We start from the raw sequence: 15,969 nt of genomic DNA on the forward strand, positions 1-15,969 counted from the left end.
GCCAAAGATTTCTATCAAGTTTCATTACTCATTAAGTTGTAATGTATAACATTTAATCTTCAAAGTGTGTCTCTCCTGATTGAACTGTACTAAATCCCCCTGAAGTTAATAACCAACAGTAACAATTGAAATCAGAGAAATGTAACAATAGCAGCTTGTTTTTCTAGGTGCTACACCACAGAATACTTATATTTGGACCTGCAACTTCACACAATAATGGGTTAAAGTTCAGAATCAAATATAGGAGTATAGAAGAGTTTATATTAGAAAATGTAAAGTCTTTTGTATATCATACTCGGTGTATTAGCGGGTAGTTTCTGAAGCAGAATAAGTCCTTGCTTGTGTCAAAGGACGACTTCTTGGGAGTTATCGACTAAGCTGGCTTTTTCCTAATTAACTTCTTAAGCACTCATAAAATGCTGGTGCAAAAGCATATCAGGGCGATGCAGCATGAATGATGGCCGTAATGGAAATACTCCTTCTCAGTAATGTTGAAAACCAACTCGACCTACGGCATCAGCCAATACTGAGATGAGTTTAAGTGGGGTTAAATGAGGTTACAGGGATACAGATGTCAGAGGGATAACAAGACGGAGCTCAAACATTTAACATTGTTTCCAGTTCTTCCACCTATCACATCAGACTGTGAAGACTTGTCCTCTGTTGCTTCTAAGCATAGTATTTTGGTGATCTCCCATCTACTACTGTCTGTATACCTGGACACACCTGACAGAGTGAAGGGATACTCAACATGCATCTGTTTAACGCCGTTCATCTACACATGCAAACTCTGCTCCCTCTCTCCCAGGATTTGTGTTTTCCATTGCATGTGAGGGTGCACTGACTGAGCAGGCACACATTTGTGAAAGTACCCCAGATACATGAGACACAAGCCCAGGGGCATGCTAGAAAAAATCATTTGAAGCCAGAGACACCGCATGTCCATTTTTACAGCTAAGCTCTGTAGAGTCACCAGACAGTGCTTTGATTTATTCGCCTGTTTGGTGTAGATGTACAGAATTCTTGTCAAAGTCAGCAGGTTTCTAACCAGGGACAACATAAAATCCCCCAACAGTGATGTACAGTGAACATGTCCAGTGAACGCAGCATGACCGACTGTTGTGGGACGAATGCCAGCATTTAGCAGACATCCATACATGTATTTAAAGACATATCCACACTTGTACACAACAGTGAAATATCATAGTTATTCAAATAACACTGTGTCATCTAAATCAGGGGTGTCCAAAGTTGGGGTCGGGACCATCTGGGGGGTTGCCAGACACTAATTGGGGGTTGCAAGATTTTTCATTTTATTTCTTAAGTAATCTAAAGTTTCGTATATTGCCATTACTGTAAATATAACATAAGTAATTCATTTAGAAATAAAACCTTGCAAATACATTTTTTTTCATTAGTTTTCTGCCTTCCTTTAGTGTTAGTTTACAGTTAAATAACAAAAGCATCTGTAGCAGCGGTTTATACCTAACAGCACAGGACACAGCCACATGTGCATGTAGGTGGCTACTTTTCTGCAGACTAGCTAAATTATCTATGAAGCTACATTTAATCACTACGAGGGACAGCAGAGATCACAAGTCTTTGGCATCTATATTTTGGTGGTCATGGGCCGAAAAGTTTGGGAACCCCTGATCTAAATTACAGCAAGTTCCATCTCTATATTAATGATGCAGTCATTTTGCTTTATGGCCATGATTGTACTTAATTGTATTCAATCCATGTTAAACCAAAGTCCAGTATTTCTTCTGTGACAATTTTACTTGACAAGCTAATATATAAAACTGCTCAGCATTTGGATAAAAAAAACACAGATAACAACCAATGTAATACAAATGACTGGAATTTCATCATATTATCATAAATAATAAATTATTAAATATTCTTCTGGTTATCTTACTCATTGTATATGTATAAATTCTACCTCTAAATTCTCTACCCACAGCCTAGTTAATGCATCACTGCATACACACATGACTGCACTGTTTTTGATGGAATGAGCATCATTGGCTTTTCTTTTTTTTATTTAACCTCTTCTAAATCAAACATTACATCTCGTAAGGACATATAGTACTACAAGATACTCCAACACATTTCTACATTAACCATTAAGAGACAAAAACCAAACTAAAGAGGACTATTTTCATGTACACCAGGGGTGTCAAACATGCGGGCCGCAGACCAAAACCGGCCCACCAGAGGTAACTACTATTTCAAATTTGTCCTCTGGGGGTCGCATAAAATCATAGTGCTGACGGAGCGCCCTGAATGGTGCTCCGGGACTTTTTTTCTCAAAGTGAGAAAATAGATAACTTGCTGTTTGCATAATCTGGTTGAGATTCATAAAGACTTTTTAGAGCACTATAAGATGATCCACTAACTACCAAAGGCGTAGGTTTGATTTTAACATTGGTGAGGACATACTGCAACAGAAACAATGTTTTGCATTCATTAGCGGTTGCCTATGAGGGAGGACTATTTTCCCCTGGTGACCAACACTTTGTTGAAATAGCTTCTAATGTCCATCTTTCCTGTCTTGCCTGCCGACATCCTCAGACATGAGTGCACCATCAACACTGAAACCTGCAGGTGAAACAGCCTACAGGGAGCTAAGCCAATCAAAATACAGCCCAGTCTCAAAGATGTATTTGGGAGGCGGTGCTGAAGTGGGAAAGGATTTAACCCTTGAAGCACATTTTTTTCCCCTTCAATCTTAATATTGGTGGGGACATTTCAGCCATCGTTTAAAATTGGTAGGGACACGTCCCTACGGTCCATACACAATTCTGCGCCATTACTAACTACTAACATTAGCACTACACCCCTGCATACAACACTGTCCAGCAAGCAAACTGTTCCTGCCGGAGCTGAGGGGTCAAAAATAATCAACTTTACCTTCTTCATTATTGTAACCTATCTGTTCTTTTGCAGTAAACATTACACTCGGTGTCAGGTGAATGGGTTAACTGTGTGTTTGGTGTGTTCGCAGCAGGTTTCAGGGCTTAAAGAGTAAAATATTCAGCTCACTTTGAGACTCATCATGGCAAAAAATACAACAGCTGTTTTTGTAGAAAGATGGTTCATTAAATGTGAACATTTTCAGAATGTACTTGTACTTTTTTGCACTAAAACAAAAGGACAAATTTAGAGTTGTTGTTATTTATAGGTTATTATGTTATGATTTTGCTGGTCTGGCCCACTTCAGATCAACTCAGGCTGTATGTGGCCCCTGATCTGAAATGAGTTTGACGCCCCTGATGTACATCAGTCCATCTTTAATGGAGCTTTTAACTCCTATAGGCTTTCCAAACGACAAGCCAAATAATAACTGAGAAAATGTACCATGTTTGTATGAATGTTTCAGTTCAAGCTTTAAAATTGAAAATAGAAAAATTTAAAATGTAACAGTCATATATTTCACTCATTTAAAACCAACCATGGCAGCAGATGTGGTTTTTCCTACATCATCTCTCCTCTTTGCACAAATGAAGATTTAGCTCCAACAAGCAACAAGCTCACAGGATGAAGGCACACAGGTTAATCCAAATGAACACCCTCTTCTTTCTGTAGAAGCTCATGAATGGGTGACATTCATGTGTTTCTACAGTGAGTAGGAAAGAGGCAGTCATAGCTCTGCCTTCAGCTGCCTACAGCTAGGAAAGGAAGTTGGGAGGAGGCTTCTTTTATTGCCTCTGAGAAATTATCTCCTTGTTTTTAAATGTCAACCCATAGTATAAGAAATATGACCAGTGATATCATGTACACATCGATTGCATACTCCCCTTTCAATATTGATCTGCTAGCCATGGTTTGTTGTTCTTGTGTTGTTGACTAGTCACGACTGCACCTGAATGAATGTATAATAAAGGTGAACCAGCACCACACCTGCTGTAACACCTAACTTTACCTGCTTCTACTCGGTTAGCTCCTAGCCTGCTCACTGATTCCTTGCTAGCAGAGATGAGTCGGGACTTTCTTGTCACGAGAGCTGGAGGATACACTTGGGTGTAAATTGATGTAAATAAAGAGAATGATGTGAAACATGTAGATATGGTATGGTTTATAAAAAAAAAGGCTGATGAAGTACCCATGTCTGCGGCGTCTATCCCGTAGCTAACACCGACCACCGTGTCCCCATCATCGGATGCTGCGGCCCCGGATAGCGGGCTCCCGTCCCCGGCCTCCGACAGCCCGACCGCTCCCTCGGCTTCCATTCAGCCTCCCGGAGGAAAAACAGGCAAGTCCTCCAAATCAAAGACCCACAGCAAATGTGCGATACCGGTGTAAGAGATGTGAGGAATGTGTTGATTGATGAGTAGCAATAATCAAACGAAGGAATATATGATCGTTATCCGCAAAGGTCCCTTCATCTGTGCGGTGTTTCCTCTCGACGGCGGCGCACAGTCCGCTCCTCCTGTCAGGTCGACTGCACTGGCTGCTGCTCCCGTTCTGCTGCTGCCTGCTTATGAGCTGGACAGAGTGGCTCCCTCTGCAGGAAGCTGAGAGAACTGCAGCTGAGAGTTCAGTGTGATGATGCTCTGAATCACATAAGGAGGTCGACTTGAATTAATAGTCTGTGTGGTTGTATTACTTTTAGGCAGTGGTGGACAAAGTACACAGCTTCATTACTTAAGTCAAAGTATAGATGCTCCAGGTCAAATATTACTCCAATGCAATTGAAAGTTGCTCTGTCAAATTATCACTTGAGTTAAAGTACTGAAGTACTTGCTTTTAAAAATACTTCAGTATTCAAAGTACTTTTTAAAAAATCTCAAAACTTTGTATTTTCACAAAGCAAGAGCTCAGTCAAGAATACATAGCAGTACATTATGTTACACACTTTCTCAGGTTGGACTGTGAATTTGAGTGGGAAACAAGGTTACTATTTCAAACAATACGTGTCATTCTTCATTTTAAAAACCTCTAACACAGGCTGAAGATATGGACATGGGTGCTCAGGTGGATAATTATAGCCATCATTACCACCTCTAAATGAACTGCCTGATCTGAGTGAAATGTGCTCTGTGTTTGCTCCACGTTCAATAGTGGAGACGCACGATATACAGGTACGACTAAACCACTGAGACAAACAGAACTACACAAACACATTTTACTGTCTTAAGGATCAGATTTCAGAAAAGAGAAGGAAATTCATGAGCTGACTTCAAAGCAAAAGTAGTGAGTAACTAGAGCATTGATAGAAATGTAGTGGAGTAAAAAGTACAATAATTGTCTTCTGAATGTAGTGGAGTAAAAGTAATAAGTACCCCCCAAAAAATAATACTCAAGTAAAGTACAGATACTCACAAAAAGGTACTTGAGTACTGTACTCAAGTACCTTTACTTTATTACTGCCCACCACTGCTTTTAGGTGGACTCTTAGTCAGTCCAGTGAGTCAACGACACTTTGTAATATATTTCACTTTTTTATGTCCCAAATTTTATTTTTAGTCATTTTATTTTATTTAACCAGGAGAAAACCACATTCAGAATAAAAATCTCCAGAAAAGTTACAGACAAATATAATTCTAAAACATTACAACATATCATGGGTTTCAGAACAAAAGTCCTCAGTCAAAGCATCTACAAACTGAAGCATCTTCCTCAAGAGCCTTAAGTCTGCTTTTAAAAACATATAACCCTCCTGTTACATTTGTGCTCATAAGTTTACATACCCTTGCAGAATTTGCTATTTTTTTGTCAATTTTTTAGAGAATATGAATGATAACAGAAAAACTTTTTTTTCACTCATGGTTAGTGGTTGGGTGAAGCAAAATTTTTATCAAAAAACTGTGTTTATTCTTTTTAAATCATAAAGACAACAGAAACTATCCAAAAAAAACATAAATTCTGCCAGGGTATGTAAACTTATGACGACAACTGTATGTTGTGGGTTAAAACTGACCGTTTTTAAAGTCTATTTTAGGCAATATATTCCTTCAAACCAGCTAAATGCAGCATCTCTTCATGAGACAGAAGAAGAGTCATGTTAATTTATCAACATCAATCCATAAAAAAAATATTTCAAAATTTAAAATAAAATAAACAAAAATCTATGTCATGTAAAACTATTGTATTTATATTTAGGGCTTTCCAACGTACATTAAAAACAGTTTTAACTTGAATTTTAATGAAAAACGAGTGAGTTATCCCCATTGAAGCATGATCTGTGAGATTTAAAGAAAACCAATGGACTAAATCTTGATTTAAATGGTTTGTAATGGAGTTAAAAATTTGATTTAAAAAAAAATGTGTATTGGGATTTTTTGGGGTTCTGACATTTTTGGATAATTGAATATGCCCCGGGTCAAATTGACCCGGGAACATTATTGCTGTTCCAGAGAAACTAACATAACAGGAGGGTTAAAGAGACAAGCTCACTCAAACCCAGGCTCTCCTGCAACAGGTTCCAGGCTGCAGGAGCAGCAGCATATCTAAAACTCTTTTTACCCATTTGAAGACGCACTCTGGGGACTGAAAGCAAAAGCAAGTTTTATGACTGGGTCACAGAGCGGAGACTGTAGCTTCCAGTATTTTTTAAAGGAATAAAATCTCATAAATATGAGGGAAGCAAGTTAAGAATCGCCTTATAAACAAGGACATGCCAGTGATGTAGCCTATGGGTATAGACAATGCAGTCCAGCCAACTCGAGCATACAGGGAGCAGTGATGGGTTAGAGATTTAAACCCTGTAATGAGCCTCAGAGCCCCATGATAAATGTTGTCCAGAGAGTGAAGGCAATGAGTGGATGCATACATACATAAAACATCACCATAATCAATCAAAGGCATGAAGGTAGCATCAACAAGTTTTTTCTTTGCGGCAAAAGAAATACATAACTTGTTTCTGAAATAGAAACCCAACCTCACCTTCAACTTCTTAACGAGCTGTTGAATGTGAAGCTTAAAGGACGGTCAGTCATCAATTATGAATCGCAGGTATTTATAAGAAGATCAATCACATCACCCTGAGATGCAGTAATGGAAGGCAGGTTAAATACTTTTTACATAAAAAGAAAATAAGTTTTCAGCCAGGGAGATGGTGAATCAATTATGTCATTGTAAAAAATATATATTATTATCCTCTCACCTTTTAAACTCTGAACCTTAATCACACACTACTGTGTGAAAAAATGACTTCAATGTAAATGAAACAAGGGTGACTCAGGAGGATTCCCCCATTAATCCAGTGCCAAAATCTTCATTATTATTTGTTTGCTGACAATGCACCATCCATAATGCATTCAATCATTTCCAAAGCCCCTCTTGTTAAACTTCTTGGGAATCTGATTTTACATGATGAGCACTCTTCACTAGAGACCAAGACTGTTTGATTATTGTTATCATATCAGAGCAGCAATTACAAAATTGGCTTCTAATACATTTCTCTAATCAAATAATACAATTTGCGGAAGCTTCTAAAATTACATAAACAAATAGCTTGTTGTTCAAATCACTTTTGACTGACAGAGCAATGAATGCAATCAGATCCTCATGTTAATTCCCTTAGCCTTCATTTTGACTTTTGACCTTAACCGATCAGAAACAGTTTTTCACTTAGACAAATTCAGTTGAGAGAAAAAGGTATTTTGTTTTTAATTTATTTTCCTAAATCTATATGTCAAGTGAGCTATCAGTAACCTAAGAGTTTATCAGTGTCTTCATGTGTATGTCAATTTAAGGGCATTCATACACTATTAAGAGTGTTACATGCACTCATAAGCATCTACTTCATATTTAAGTTCCTGCAATATATTGGTCAAATCTTGCTGTCATCAAAGTTTTGAGTTGCTAGATGTCCAAATGCCAAGATTATATTGTACAAATTTTCTACCCAGAAGAACATTCACCCACAGTTTAATTTTAAGCCCCAGTGCTCAATCTTGAGTGGATTTCTAGCACAAAACACTTTCATTTTTCAGTGCACAGGAATAGATTATCTGTCACTTTCCACCAATGTGTAGCATGATCAACGGCTTTGGACCAGAAATCAACCTACATCTATTCTCTGAGTACATCAATTTAATATGATGACATTACTTAAAAAAAAAAAAAGGTAATGTTTGTCGGACAGACAATGAAGATCACAGACATTAGATTAAACCTTAGTGCATTTTATTTAGAAAACTACACCACACACAAATCTTCTACAAGAAGCTGTAATAGATCCCTCCTCCACCTCTCCTGAGAACCAAGTGAATGTAGGTTGGTCGTCCTCCCAGGAGGTTTGCACGCCATTTTCATCAGGTCTGCTCTATCCGCTGTGCGGGTTTATGAGCAGACCGTCACTGATCTGGGGTAAGACTAACTATATTCACTGGTGCTCAGAGAGGCAGAGAGAGGAGATAAACAGGTGATGACATAAGTAATGTAGTAGGCTTTCAGTAAGTGAGGCGTCAATCATCCATTAGACATTTAAGTATTTGGGGAGATCCTTTTCAACCACCTGCAAAATAACAAACAAAAACAGATACATTCATATTAAAGTATACACACAGAGCAGCATGCAGTTACAGCTGCATTAATATTAAAATGTTCCCTTTTTGTGAACTATAGGCCAGAGATATGGTCAGTTTTTACAAAAGGTCTGTTTCATTGTAAGTCATCTGTATTTATGACATGTTTAGCAGTGTGCACACAATGTTTTATGTTTCAGGAAGATAATAAAAAAGACAGCTGAGTTATACTGCAGTAAAAAAATATAAACAATATTTCTCTGTGGTAATGAAGTGTGTTTGTACTTACGCTTGGATCATCCAGGGGTCCATATCTTTTCACAACCTGACCCTCTCTGTTGATCAAAAACTAGAGAAGACAAGGGAAAACAATAAAGTGAAATAATGATAATATGACATTTATGGACTCATGAGTTATTTTTCTTTAACTTCTAAACTAATACACTTTTTTCCTTTACCATGTTATTCAATTCAAATCAACTCAAAATATTTTATCTATCCCAAGGGGCAAATAAAGGGCCAAAGAGCACTGGTATAAAGAGAGAAAGAGAGCTCATACTGAGCCAGGATGCAAAAGAATTAAGGAGTAGATGATTTAATGTAAGCTCTACAAACACTGGTGATGTCTAAATATTTATATGTAACACATAAATCACCAATTAAAAATATTTACCTTTGTGAAATTCCACTTGATGCTACTGCAGGAATAAAAACAAATCACGTGTTAGCCAATACAGCCCTGAGTTAATGCTATTATAATTTATTTCATTTAATAAAAGCAAATGCAGTTATGTATGACTAAAACAAAATACATGCCACCCATTTGTTCTCCACTTACTTTCCCAAGAAGCCTCTCCCGTTGGGCTGCTCTTTCAGCCACTTCCACAAAGGATGAGCGCTGGCCCCGTTCACATCGATCTTACTGAACATGTCAAAATGAACATTGTAGGAACCAGCAAACTGCTTGATCTGAGCTTCAGTACCAGGCTCCTTCACAATAAAACAAAAATGAAGAGGAATCATGTGATTGGTCTGCGCCAATTAAGTCCTAAACTTGCTTAAGCACCTTGTGTGTAAGAACAGCTTATAATGCCCATAACATTCTGGTTTGAAAAGTACTGAACCTGCTGCTAAAACAAAAGTTGGCTATAACACGTCCATCTTTTTTAAAAGAAAAACACTCTCTAAGGTCTCTTCCGACTGTTTTAGCTTTCGCCTCCTTTTACACAATCTCTGGCTTGTCACTGTATTGCATCTTAGTGTTACATACCTGGTTCCCAAACTGGTTAGAAGGGAACCCAAGGATGCGTAAACCGCTCTCAACGTACTTCGCGTGCATTTCCGCAAATTGAGAGTAGTTTACTGGGGTTTTACCTCATTTAGAGGCAACATTGGTGATGATGACAACATCACCCCTGAAACACAGAGACAATAAAACACTGTTTAAGTGACTGTACTTCAGTAGGCGAATGAGACACTGCAGCAAATCAAGGAAGACACTTTGAAGTCACTATAGATTTACCTATATTTTTCCAGGGAAACCAAATTGCCATCTATATCTGTCGCTGAGAAGTTGTAGATAGAAGTGGCCCTCTGCCAGTCCTCTGTTGGAGCAGACTGTGGGGAAAGAAGAGGTGTGAAAAGAAAGACTTGATTAGTGGGAGCTTAATTTCAAAATGCACATTTATCCTGCTTGGTTAGTAATGGATATCAGGGATCATGTTCACGCAGTTACAACCAAGATATTCTAATCGCTACTGAGTCAGACAGTAAGCCCATTTAAATCTGTACTGAGTGAAAGTCAATACAAACACATTGCACAACAATAACTTCACACACAAAAATAAATGGAATTAAGAAATACAAAAATCATCAAGTTTCCTGTGACCAATGATCAAGTCAGTCCAACAAAATCTGACATTGTTTGAGCCCTGCAACAAAAACCGTGTTTCAATCTTAATCCTTATCTAATTTCTTCTTACCATAGCCTGCAGCAGGACAGAGAAAAGGACAGTGGACCCTATCAGGCGCATGACTGCACTTCAGTAGGGTTCCTCTGAAGCCAGAAAGCGATCAAATCAGTAAACCCTGCTTGGTTTCAGCTCCACCCTCTCTGTCTGACCACAATCTCCGTACTGAGAGAGCACTTGTTCCAGTGATCTCATATAAAGGGAGCAGGTGATCATTAACCCATAAGATAGGCCCTGATTCTCCAATAGGTCCTTCTCTTCAGCTGACTAACAAATCCACATCTGTGATGCACTCGCACTGCAGTCCACAGTCCACAGTATTACCATAAACTCATGAAGAAATTTGACGTCTTATAAAAGCAAAGGATTAGACCAATAGGGGGTTAGCTCCATGTGGCAGGGGAAAGGGCGCCGGTGTGAAGAAATTATTATGTAAGAAACTAAACACTGGAATGAAAACGAAACTTACATCAGTGAATCAGCATTCAGAACCTCCTAAATCCCACCATGACGTAAAGTTAAGTCAGAGTCTGAGCTGCAAACCCCCAACAATCATTGTCTTAGAAAACAAGAGCGCTGTTGTTTTGAAATTGAAAATAATAAGCTGTTTTCTTCACACACATACAGCATTCTGAAAGTTCCCATGTACCTCTCCGGGACATTGCCAAATAAATATAAGGACATACCAGTGAAACCACCAGACAAGGCATTGCATGCAAAGTGAATCATTGACTGTCAACAGATCTGTTTTGGAGGTAATGTTTTGGCAAGTTTCTTGAGGACTGCGCATATACTTTACGGCTCAGCTTTAACGAATGGTTAAAAAAATCTGGAAAATCTGGACTAAAAGGTCTTTTTCAATATTATATTTACATATTATTTACTGGGAAATCTAACTCATTAACACAATAGTAAACAAATGTGCAAAAAAAAAAAATACAACTGGTGTGGAATACTGGAGGAAAAAAAGTCCAAGAATTGAAAATGAACCTGGAAAAAATTCAGCCTGCTGTTCACAAAACAATCCATACAAAATGAGCACATTTCAGGGGTTTAAGGCAAAGTGTTGAAGCTATAAAACTCTTGGACGTCTGTTAGGCTATTTGTCTCAGGATGATAAGCCTATCAGCTGATATCAGCTGGATTCAGATGAGGGGAGTGTTACCAAAGAAACACCAGACGTAAGATGTAACTTTGTACTATTATTTAACGGATAAAGTGAATAAGACACAGAGAAGTACACACTAAAAGTACACTGCCCTGTGTGGTGTTTAATCGTACATTACCTAGCTGGTATACGTGTCAAGTTTATGTGATGACAGAGAGCAGTTTGCCGGATGTGTTATGCAAAGCCACTAGTGGACATACATGTGTGTTTTTACCAATACATTTAAATATCATACATAAAAATGCAAGAGTCACGTATAGCAAATGTGTTACTGATGTTAAATAAAGCCTCGTACAAAATCAGTCAGAGCCCCACCACAGTACACATCCCAAGTACGTAGCTACCATTAAGGATTACGTTACCGTTGCGGATAAAACAAAGTACAGTACCATCGATAGCACTCCACAGCTCGCCACAGCCCCCAATGTCAAAATGACAAATATTGGCTTCATTTTTTTTTTTATTATAGAAGAGGCTACATGTAGATGTAGATTTTATTCAATAGTTACATTGTAGCTGCAATAGCTCCACCCTGCAGTTTGTTGTGAAACTGAGGGTATGAGCAGTCATTGGTTCGGACCGCAAAGGGGGGGTCCAAACTGCTTCAATGCAATAATACAATGAATGGTTATGAACATAATGATGATTCCTTCATGGCGATAATGATTTATATCATTGATAATATGATAACTTCTGTTTTAAAGCCAGAGCCCTCGAAAATAGAGAGTTATATTGCTCTATTTGAGGCCATAGTTTGAGTTTGAGGCATACCAAATCTTTCTCAAACTCTAGCCCCTCCGCTTCCTGACTACGTCATCACCCTGCGTCGGTACACGGAAACGTGCGTCCTGTATGTTGTGTACGTAAAAGCAAAATACATCATTAAAGCCAGACTTTACTTAAATCTAGATCAAGTGAAACATTTTTAAGACGACATGGATGATGAAGAAGAAACATATAGGCTATGGAAGATTCGCAAAACCATCATGCAGGTGCGTTTGGTTTGAATTCATCTTTTGGTCTCTAGGTTAGCATGTAGCCTAGCTTAAGCAGCAGTTAGTCTACTGCGCTGTGGATGATGTTTGAGGTGATTTTGTGAGTGAGGAAGTTTGTGGGATGTTTTTGATAAGCTTTTTGTATACATGTGTTATTCATGTCCTTATAATGGAGCTATGCCATCGGCTTGTATCTGTAAACGATGGAAATAAGAGCAGTAAGCTCTCTGGCTTCCTTTTCTCATTATACTCTAGTTCAGGGGTTCACAAACTTTTCAGCCCACGACCACCAAAATATTGGTGCCAAAGACTCGCGACCCCCACCGTCCATCAAAGTGATTTAATGTGGCTTCATTTAGCTGGGCAGCAGAAAAGTAGCTTATCTATATGAGCATGTGTCTGTGTTTCCTGTGCTGTTGTGAATGAACCTGCTGCTACTGATGCCTTTGATAATACTGTTCAATAACCCTAAACTTAGGAGTCATCTAGCAACAAAGAAAGGCAGAAAACTCATTACATTTTCTATTTTCAAGGTTTTAATTCAAGTTTAGCTACTATTTTTGTTGATATTTTTTACTATAATGGGTCAAATGTACTATTTTTAGATCACTTTTGTCATCCAAATGTTTTTTTTGCATTTCCTCAGTATTTCTTTGTTCACTACAAGTTAGCAAATTATATGAGTAATACAAAACCAACAAAGAGAAGAAAAAATCAATAAATACAATAATAATAATAATAATTATAAATAAATAATAATAATTAACAGTACAAACAAAAAGGAAGATGAACATAGGAAAACAAGGTAAATAAACAAAAATAAATAATAATAATAATAATTTGTTTTAGATTAATTAAAAAAAAACATTCTGGAAGACATCTCACGATACCCCATTTGTGTCTCGTGTCCCCCCAAGGGGTCCCGACCCACACCTTTAGAACCCCTGCTCTAGTTGAAGAATTCAAGAAGCAGTGCACACAGTATGCAAACAAACACTAATAATTATTATCCTTGAAAATTGAACCTCAGACGAACATATTTCCTCCACGGACAGTAAAATCAAACAATAACTACCTCCACACCATTGCTAGAGTGGATTTACTGGCTGTGAGCCCTGATAGATTAACGTTTTTATTGTCTGATTTTTAGTTTTTTCATAAAAGGGTTTGTAACGTACACTCTCTGACCTTTTGGTATCATATGTACACCCTTAGCTGTGCCATGACAGGGGCTACTTGGTGACACAGGACGAGTTGGATCAGACGCTGGATGAATTCAAAAGTCAGTTTGGAGACAAGCCCAGCGAGGGTCGACCCAGACGGACAGACCTTACTGTGCTGGTGGCTCACAACGATGACCCTACAGACCAGATGTTTGTTTTCTTTCCTGGTAGGTCCAATACCTAAGATAAGATCCCCAGGAGCAAGTGATTTTCTGTCAAATATACTGAAATAAAAAAATCAAATATACTTTATTGAAATACAATTGGGTCCAGTGTAGAATCTGTTGCTAGTGGAAGTGTTGAGCTTTGAGATTGTTGCTGATTGTAGCTGTACAATATCATCAAGTCACCATTTTCTCTACTCTTCAGAGGAGCCAAAGGTGGGAATCAAGACGATTAAAATGTACTGTCAGAGGATGCAAGAGGAGAACATCACACGAGCCATCATTGTGGTTCAGATGGGCATGACACCATCAGCAAAACAGGTAAAACACAGAACCTGCATAGTTTATGCTTTATAATCCAAAACAAAGAAACTGCTGAAAATAAGAAAGTATATGATAAAATGTATTCATCTACATTAATATCTAAGTTCATCACACTCATACTTTAATGATTAATAATGGATTTGTCTTCTTGCAGTCTCTAGTTGACATGGCACCCAAGTACATTTTGGAACAGTTTCTACAACAGGAGCTGCTAATTAATATAACAGAACATGAGGTAAGCACCACTGAAAAATCTACTCTGTATTGAAATGATCCTTCAGACAATGTCCCAGATTTAGAAGCGTGTTCTGATGCAACTGTGCTTTGTCTTTCAGCTTGTTCCAGAGCACATTGTTATGACAAAAGAGGAAGTGACTGAACTTCTAGCGAGATAGTATCCTTACACACCGTCTTTGCAATAAAGTTTAAAAAATGTTGTTAATTTAGGTAAAAACAACTATGACCTGTATCCTGTGTCTTTGTGAGAGTAAACCTTTTGTGAAAATTTGCATATGTTATGCTTCCTCAGCGTTTTTACCTCAGTAAGCTAAAGGAAAGTCAGTTACCAAGGATCCAGGCTGGAGACCCGGTGGCCCGCTACTTTGGGTTGAAAAGAGGACAGGTAACACACATAAGAGACACCCTTAATTCAAACATCATTTTTACCACATTGCTTTATGAAACTACATATTTGAGCACATATTTGTTCTTTAGATAGATGCTATATCAGTAAGGGAGGCAGATCACTCAAACACTACTATTTGCATGCCATCTGCTAACACGCGTATTTGTGTTTACTTCACTGACCGGTCTGTTTGTTAGTCAGGACACTGACAGCGTTTTTTTGATCCGTGCCACAGTTCAGTTAACAATTGAGCCTTTGTTTTGAATCTGTCCAGGTAGTAAAGATCATCAGGCCCAGTGAAACAGCTGGGAGGTACATCACATACAGACTAGTGCAGTGACAGACAGGTAAGTGTGAAACGGATGTCTAGATGTGTGCATGTTTTTGTTTTCAGAGATAGGTTTAGATGGTCATAATAATAAAAATCAGCCAAGTTTGGAGACACTTAATCACTTCATCTTTTTAGAACCCCTTTACATTTTTTCATTTACTGTGGTTTATAAGATCTCTCACTTAGTTGAAGTTAGTTTGGAGCTATCATCAGCTAACCATGTGTACCATTCTGCATAATTACAGTATACAGATAGATGCACAAGGTGTCTCACACAAAAATTTAACACGACAGTGGACAGCTGGTGTTAAAAGTCACTGCCTTGGAAAACAAAAAGACTTAATTTTACCCCATGTGTTCTTCTGCCTCTGCATTTAGGTGGACGAGAGAATGGGACAGAGGATGTCACACCTTGCATCACTAATCCATGGATTCTTCTTCTTTTGATTTGTTTTCTTGTAATTTGAGATTTTGTAAAATAAACCATTCCACATGGCATCTGTTTAGTCAAACTTTTGTTCTCATGTCACAAGTATTAATTCAAAAACAGGAGCTTTAAATTCCAATTACACAGCTTACGATTCTGTCTACATCACACTAAAATAGTATTAGATGCCTACCTTCTTTTTCCTTTTGAAGGCCATGCTGGCGCTGCTGTCGACTGAAGCTTTCAGAACTCTCCTGCTTATTGTGAC

At 38.2% G+C, this 15,969-nt stretch overlaps 3 protein-coding genes across 9 annotated transcripts in view; 1 reads left to right on the forward strand and 2 right to left on the reverse strand.

Annotated features, from left to right (window-relative positions):
- Positions 1-4,458, reverse strand: part of pip5k1ca (phosphatidylinositol-4-phosphate 5-kinase, type I, gamma a) — a 62,342-nt gene extending 57,884 nt beyond the window's left edge. For 2 of the 5 annotated variants that reach the window (XM_034677544.1, XM_034677535.1), the window contains exon 1: positions 4,106-4,458. In XM_034677544.1, the coding sequence (XP_034533435.1) occupies positions 4,106-4,232 (127 nt within the window). In that variant the 5' untranslated portion in view covers positions 4,233-4,458. Of the gene's footprint in view, positions 1-3,925; positions 4,007-4,105 lie in introns of all 5 variants that reach the window. The other 3 variants (XM_034677526.1, XM_034677507.1, XM_034677516.1) reach the window with 3 other exon arrangements.
- A 3,653-nt stretch (positions 4,459-8,111) lies between these two features.
- On the reverse strand, positions 8,112-12,175 carry gpx4a (glutathione peroxidase 4a). Of its 3 annotated transcripts, none has more exons than XM_034674238.1 (7): positions 11,975-12,175; positions 9,997-10,091; positions 9,745-9,889; positions 9,313-9,464; positions 9,148-9,172; positions 8,764-8,823; positions 8,112-8,464 (listed from the first exon to the last, which is right to left on the reverse strand). In XM_034674238.1, the coding sequence occupies exons 1-7, from the start codon at positions 12,062-12,064 to the stop codon at positions 8,426-8,428; spliced, it is 606 nt and encodes a 201-aa protein (XP_034530129.1). In that variant the 5' UTR covers positions 12,065-12,175; the 3' UTR covers positions 8,112-8,425. The 3 variants fall into 3 exon arrangements, with proteins under 3 accessions (XP_034530129.1, XP_034530131.1, XP_034530138.1); XM_034674240.1 differs by having other exon boundaries at positions 12,002-12,174; XM_034674247.1 differs by lacking the exon at positions 11,975-12,175 and adding an exon at positions 10,457-10,653.
- A 233-nt stretch (positions 12,176-12,408) lies between these two features.
- Positions 12,409-15,772, forward strand: polr2eb (polymerase (RNA) II (DNA directed) polypeptide E, b). Its single transcript, XM_034674237.1, has 8 exons — positions 12,409-12,604; positions 13,823-13,997; positions 14,200-14,315; positions 14,473-14,553; positions 14,654-14,712; positions 14,862-14,940; positions 15,218-15,290; positions 15,653-15,772. Exons 1-7 carry the CDS (start codon positions 12,548-12,550, stop codon positions 15,281-15,283), a joined length of 633 nt encoding a protein of 210 aa, XP_034530128.1. The 5' UTR covers positions 12,409-12,547; the 3' UTR covers positions 15,284-15,290; positions 15,653-15,772.
- Positions 15,773-15,969: the final 197 nt, after the last annotated feature.

The sequence above is a fragment of the Notolabrus celidotus genome, chromosome 2 (genome assembly GCF_009762535.1).
Source record: "Notolabrus celidotus isolate fNotCel1 chromosome 2, fNotCel1.pri, whole genome shotgun sequence".
Taxonomy (NCBI): Eukaryota; Metazoa; Chordata; class Actinopteri; order Labriformes; family Labridae; genus Notolabrus; species Notolabrus celidotus.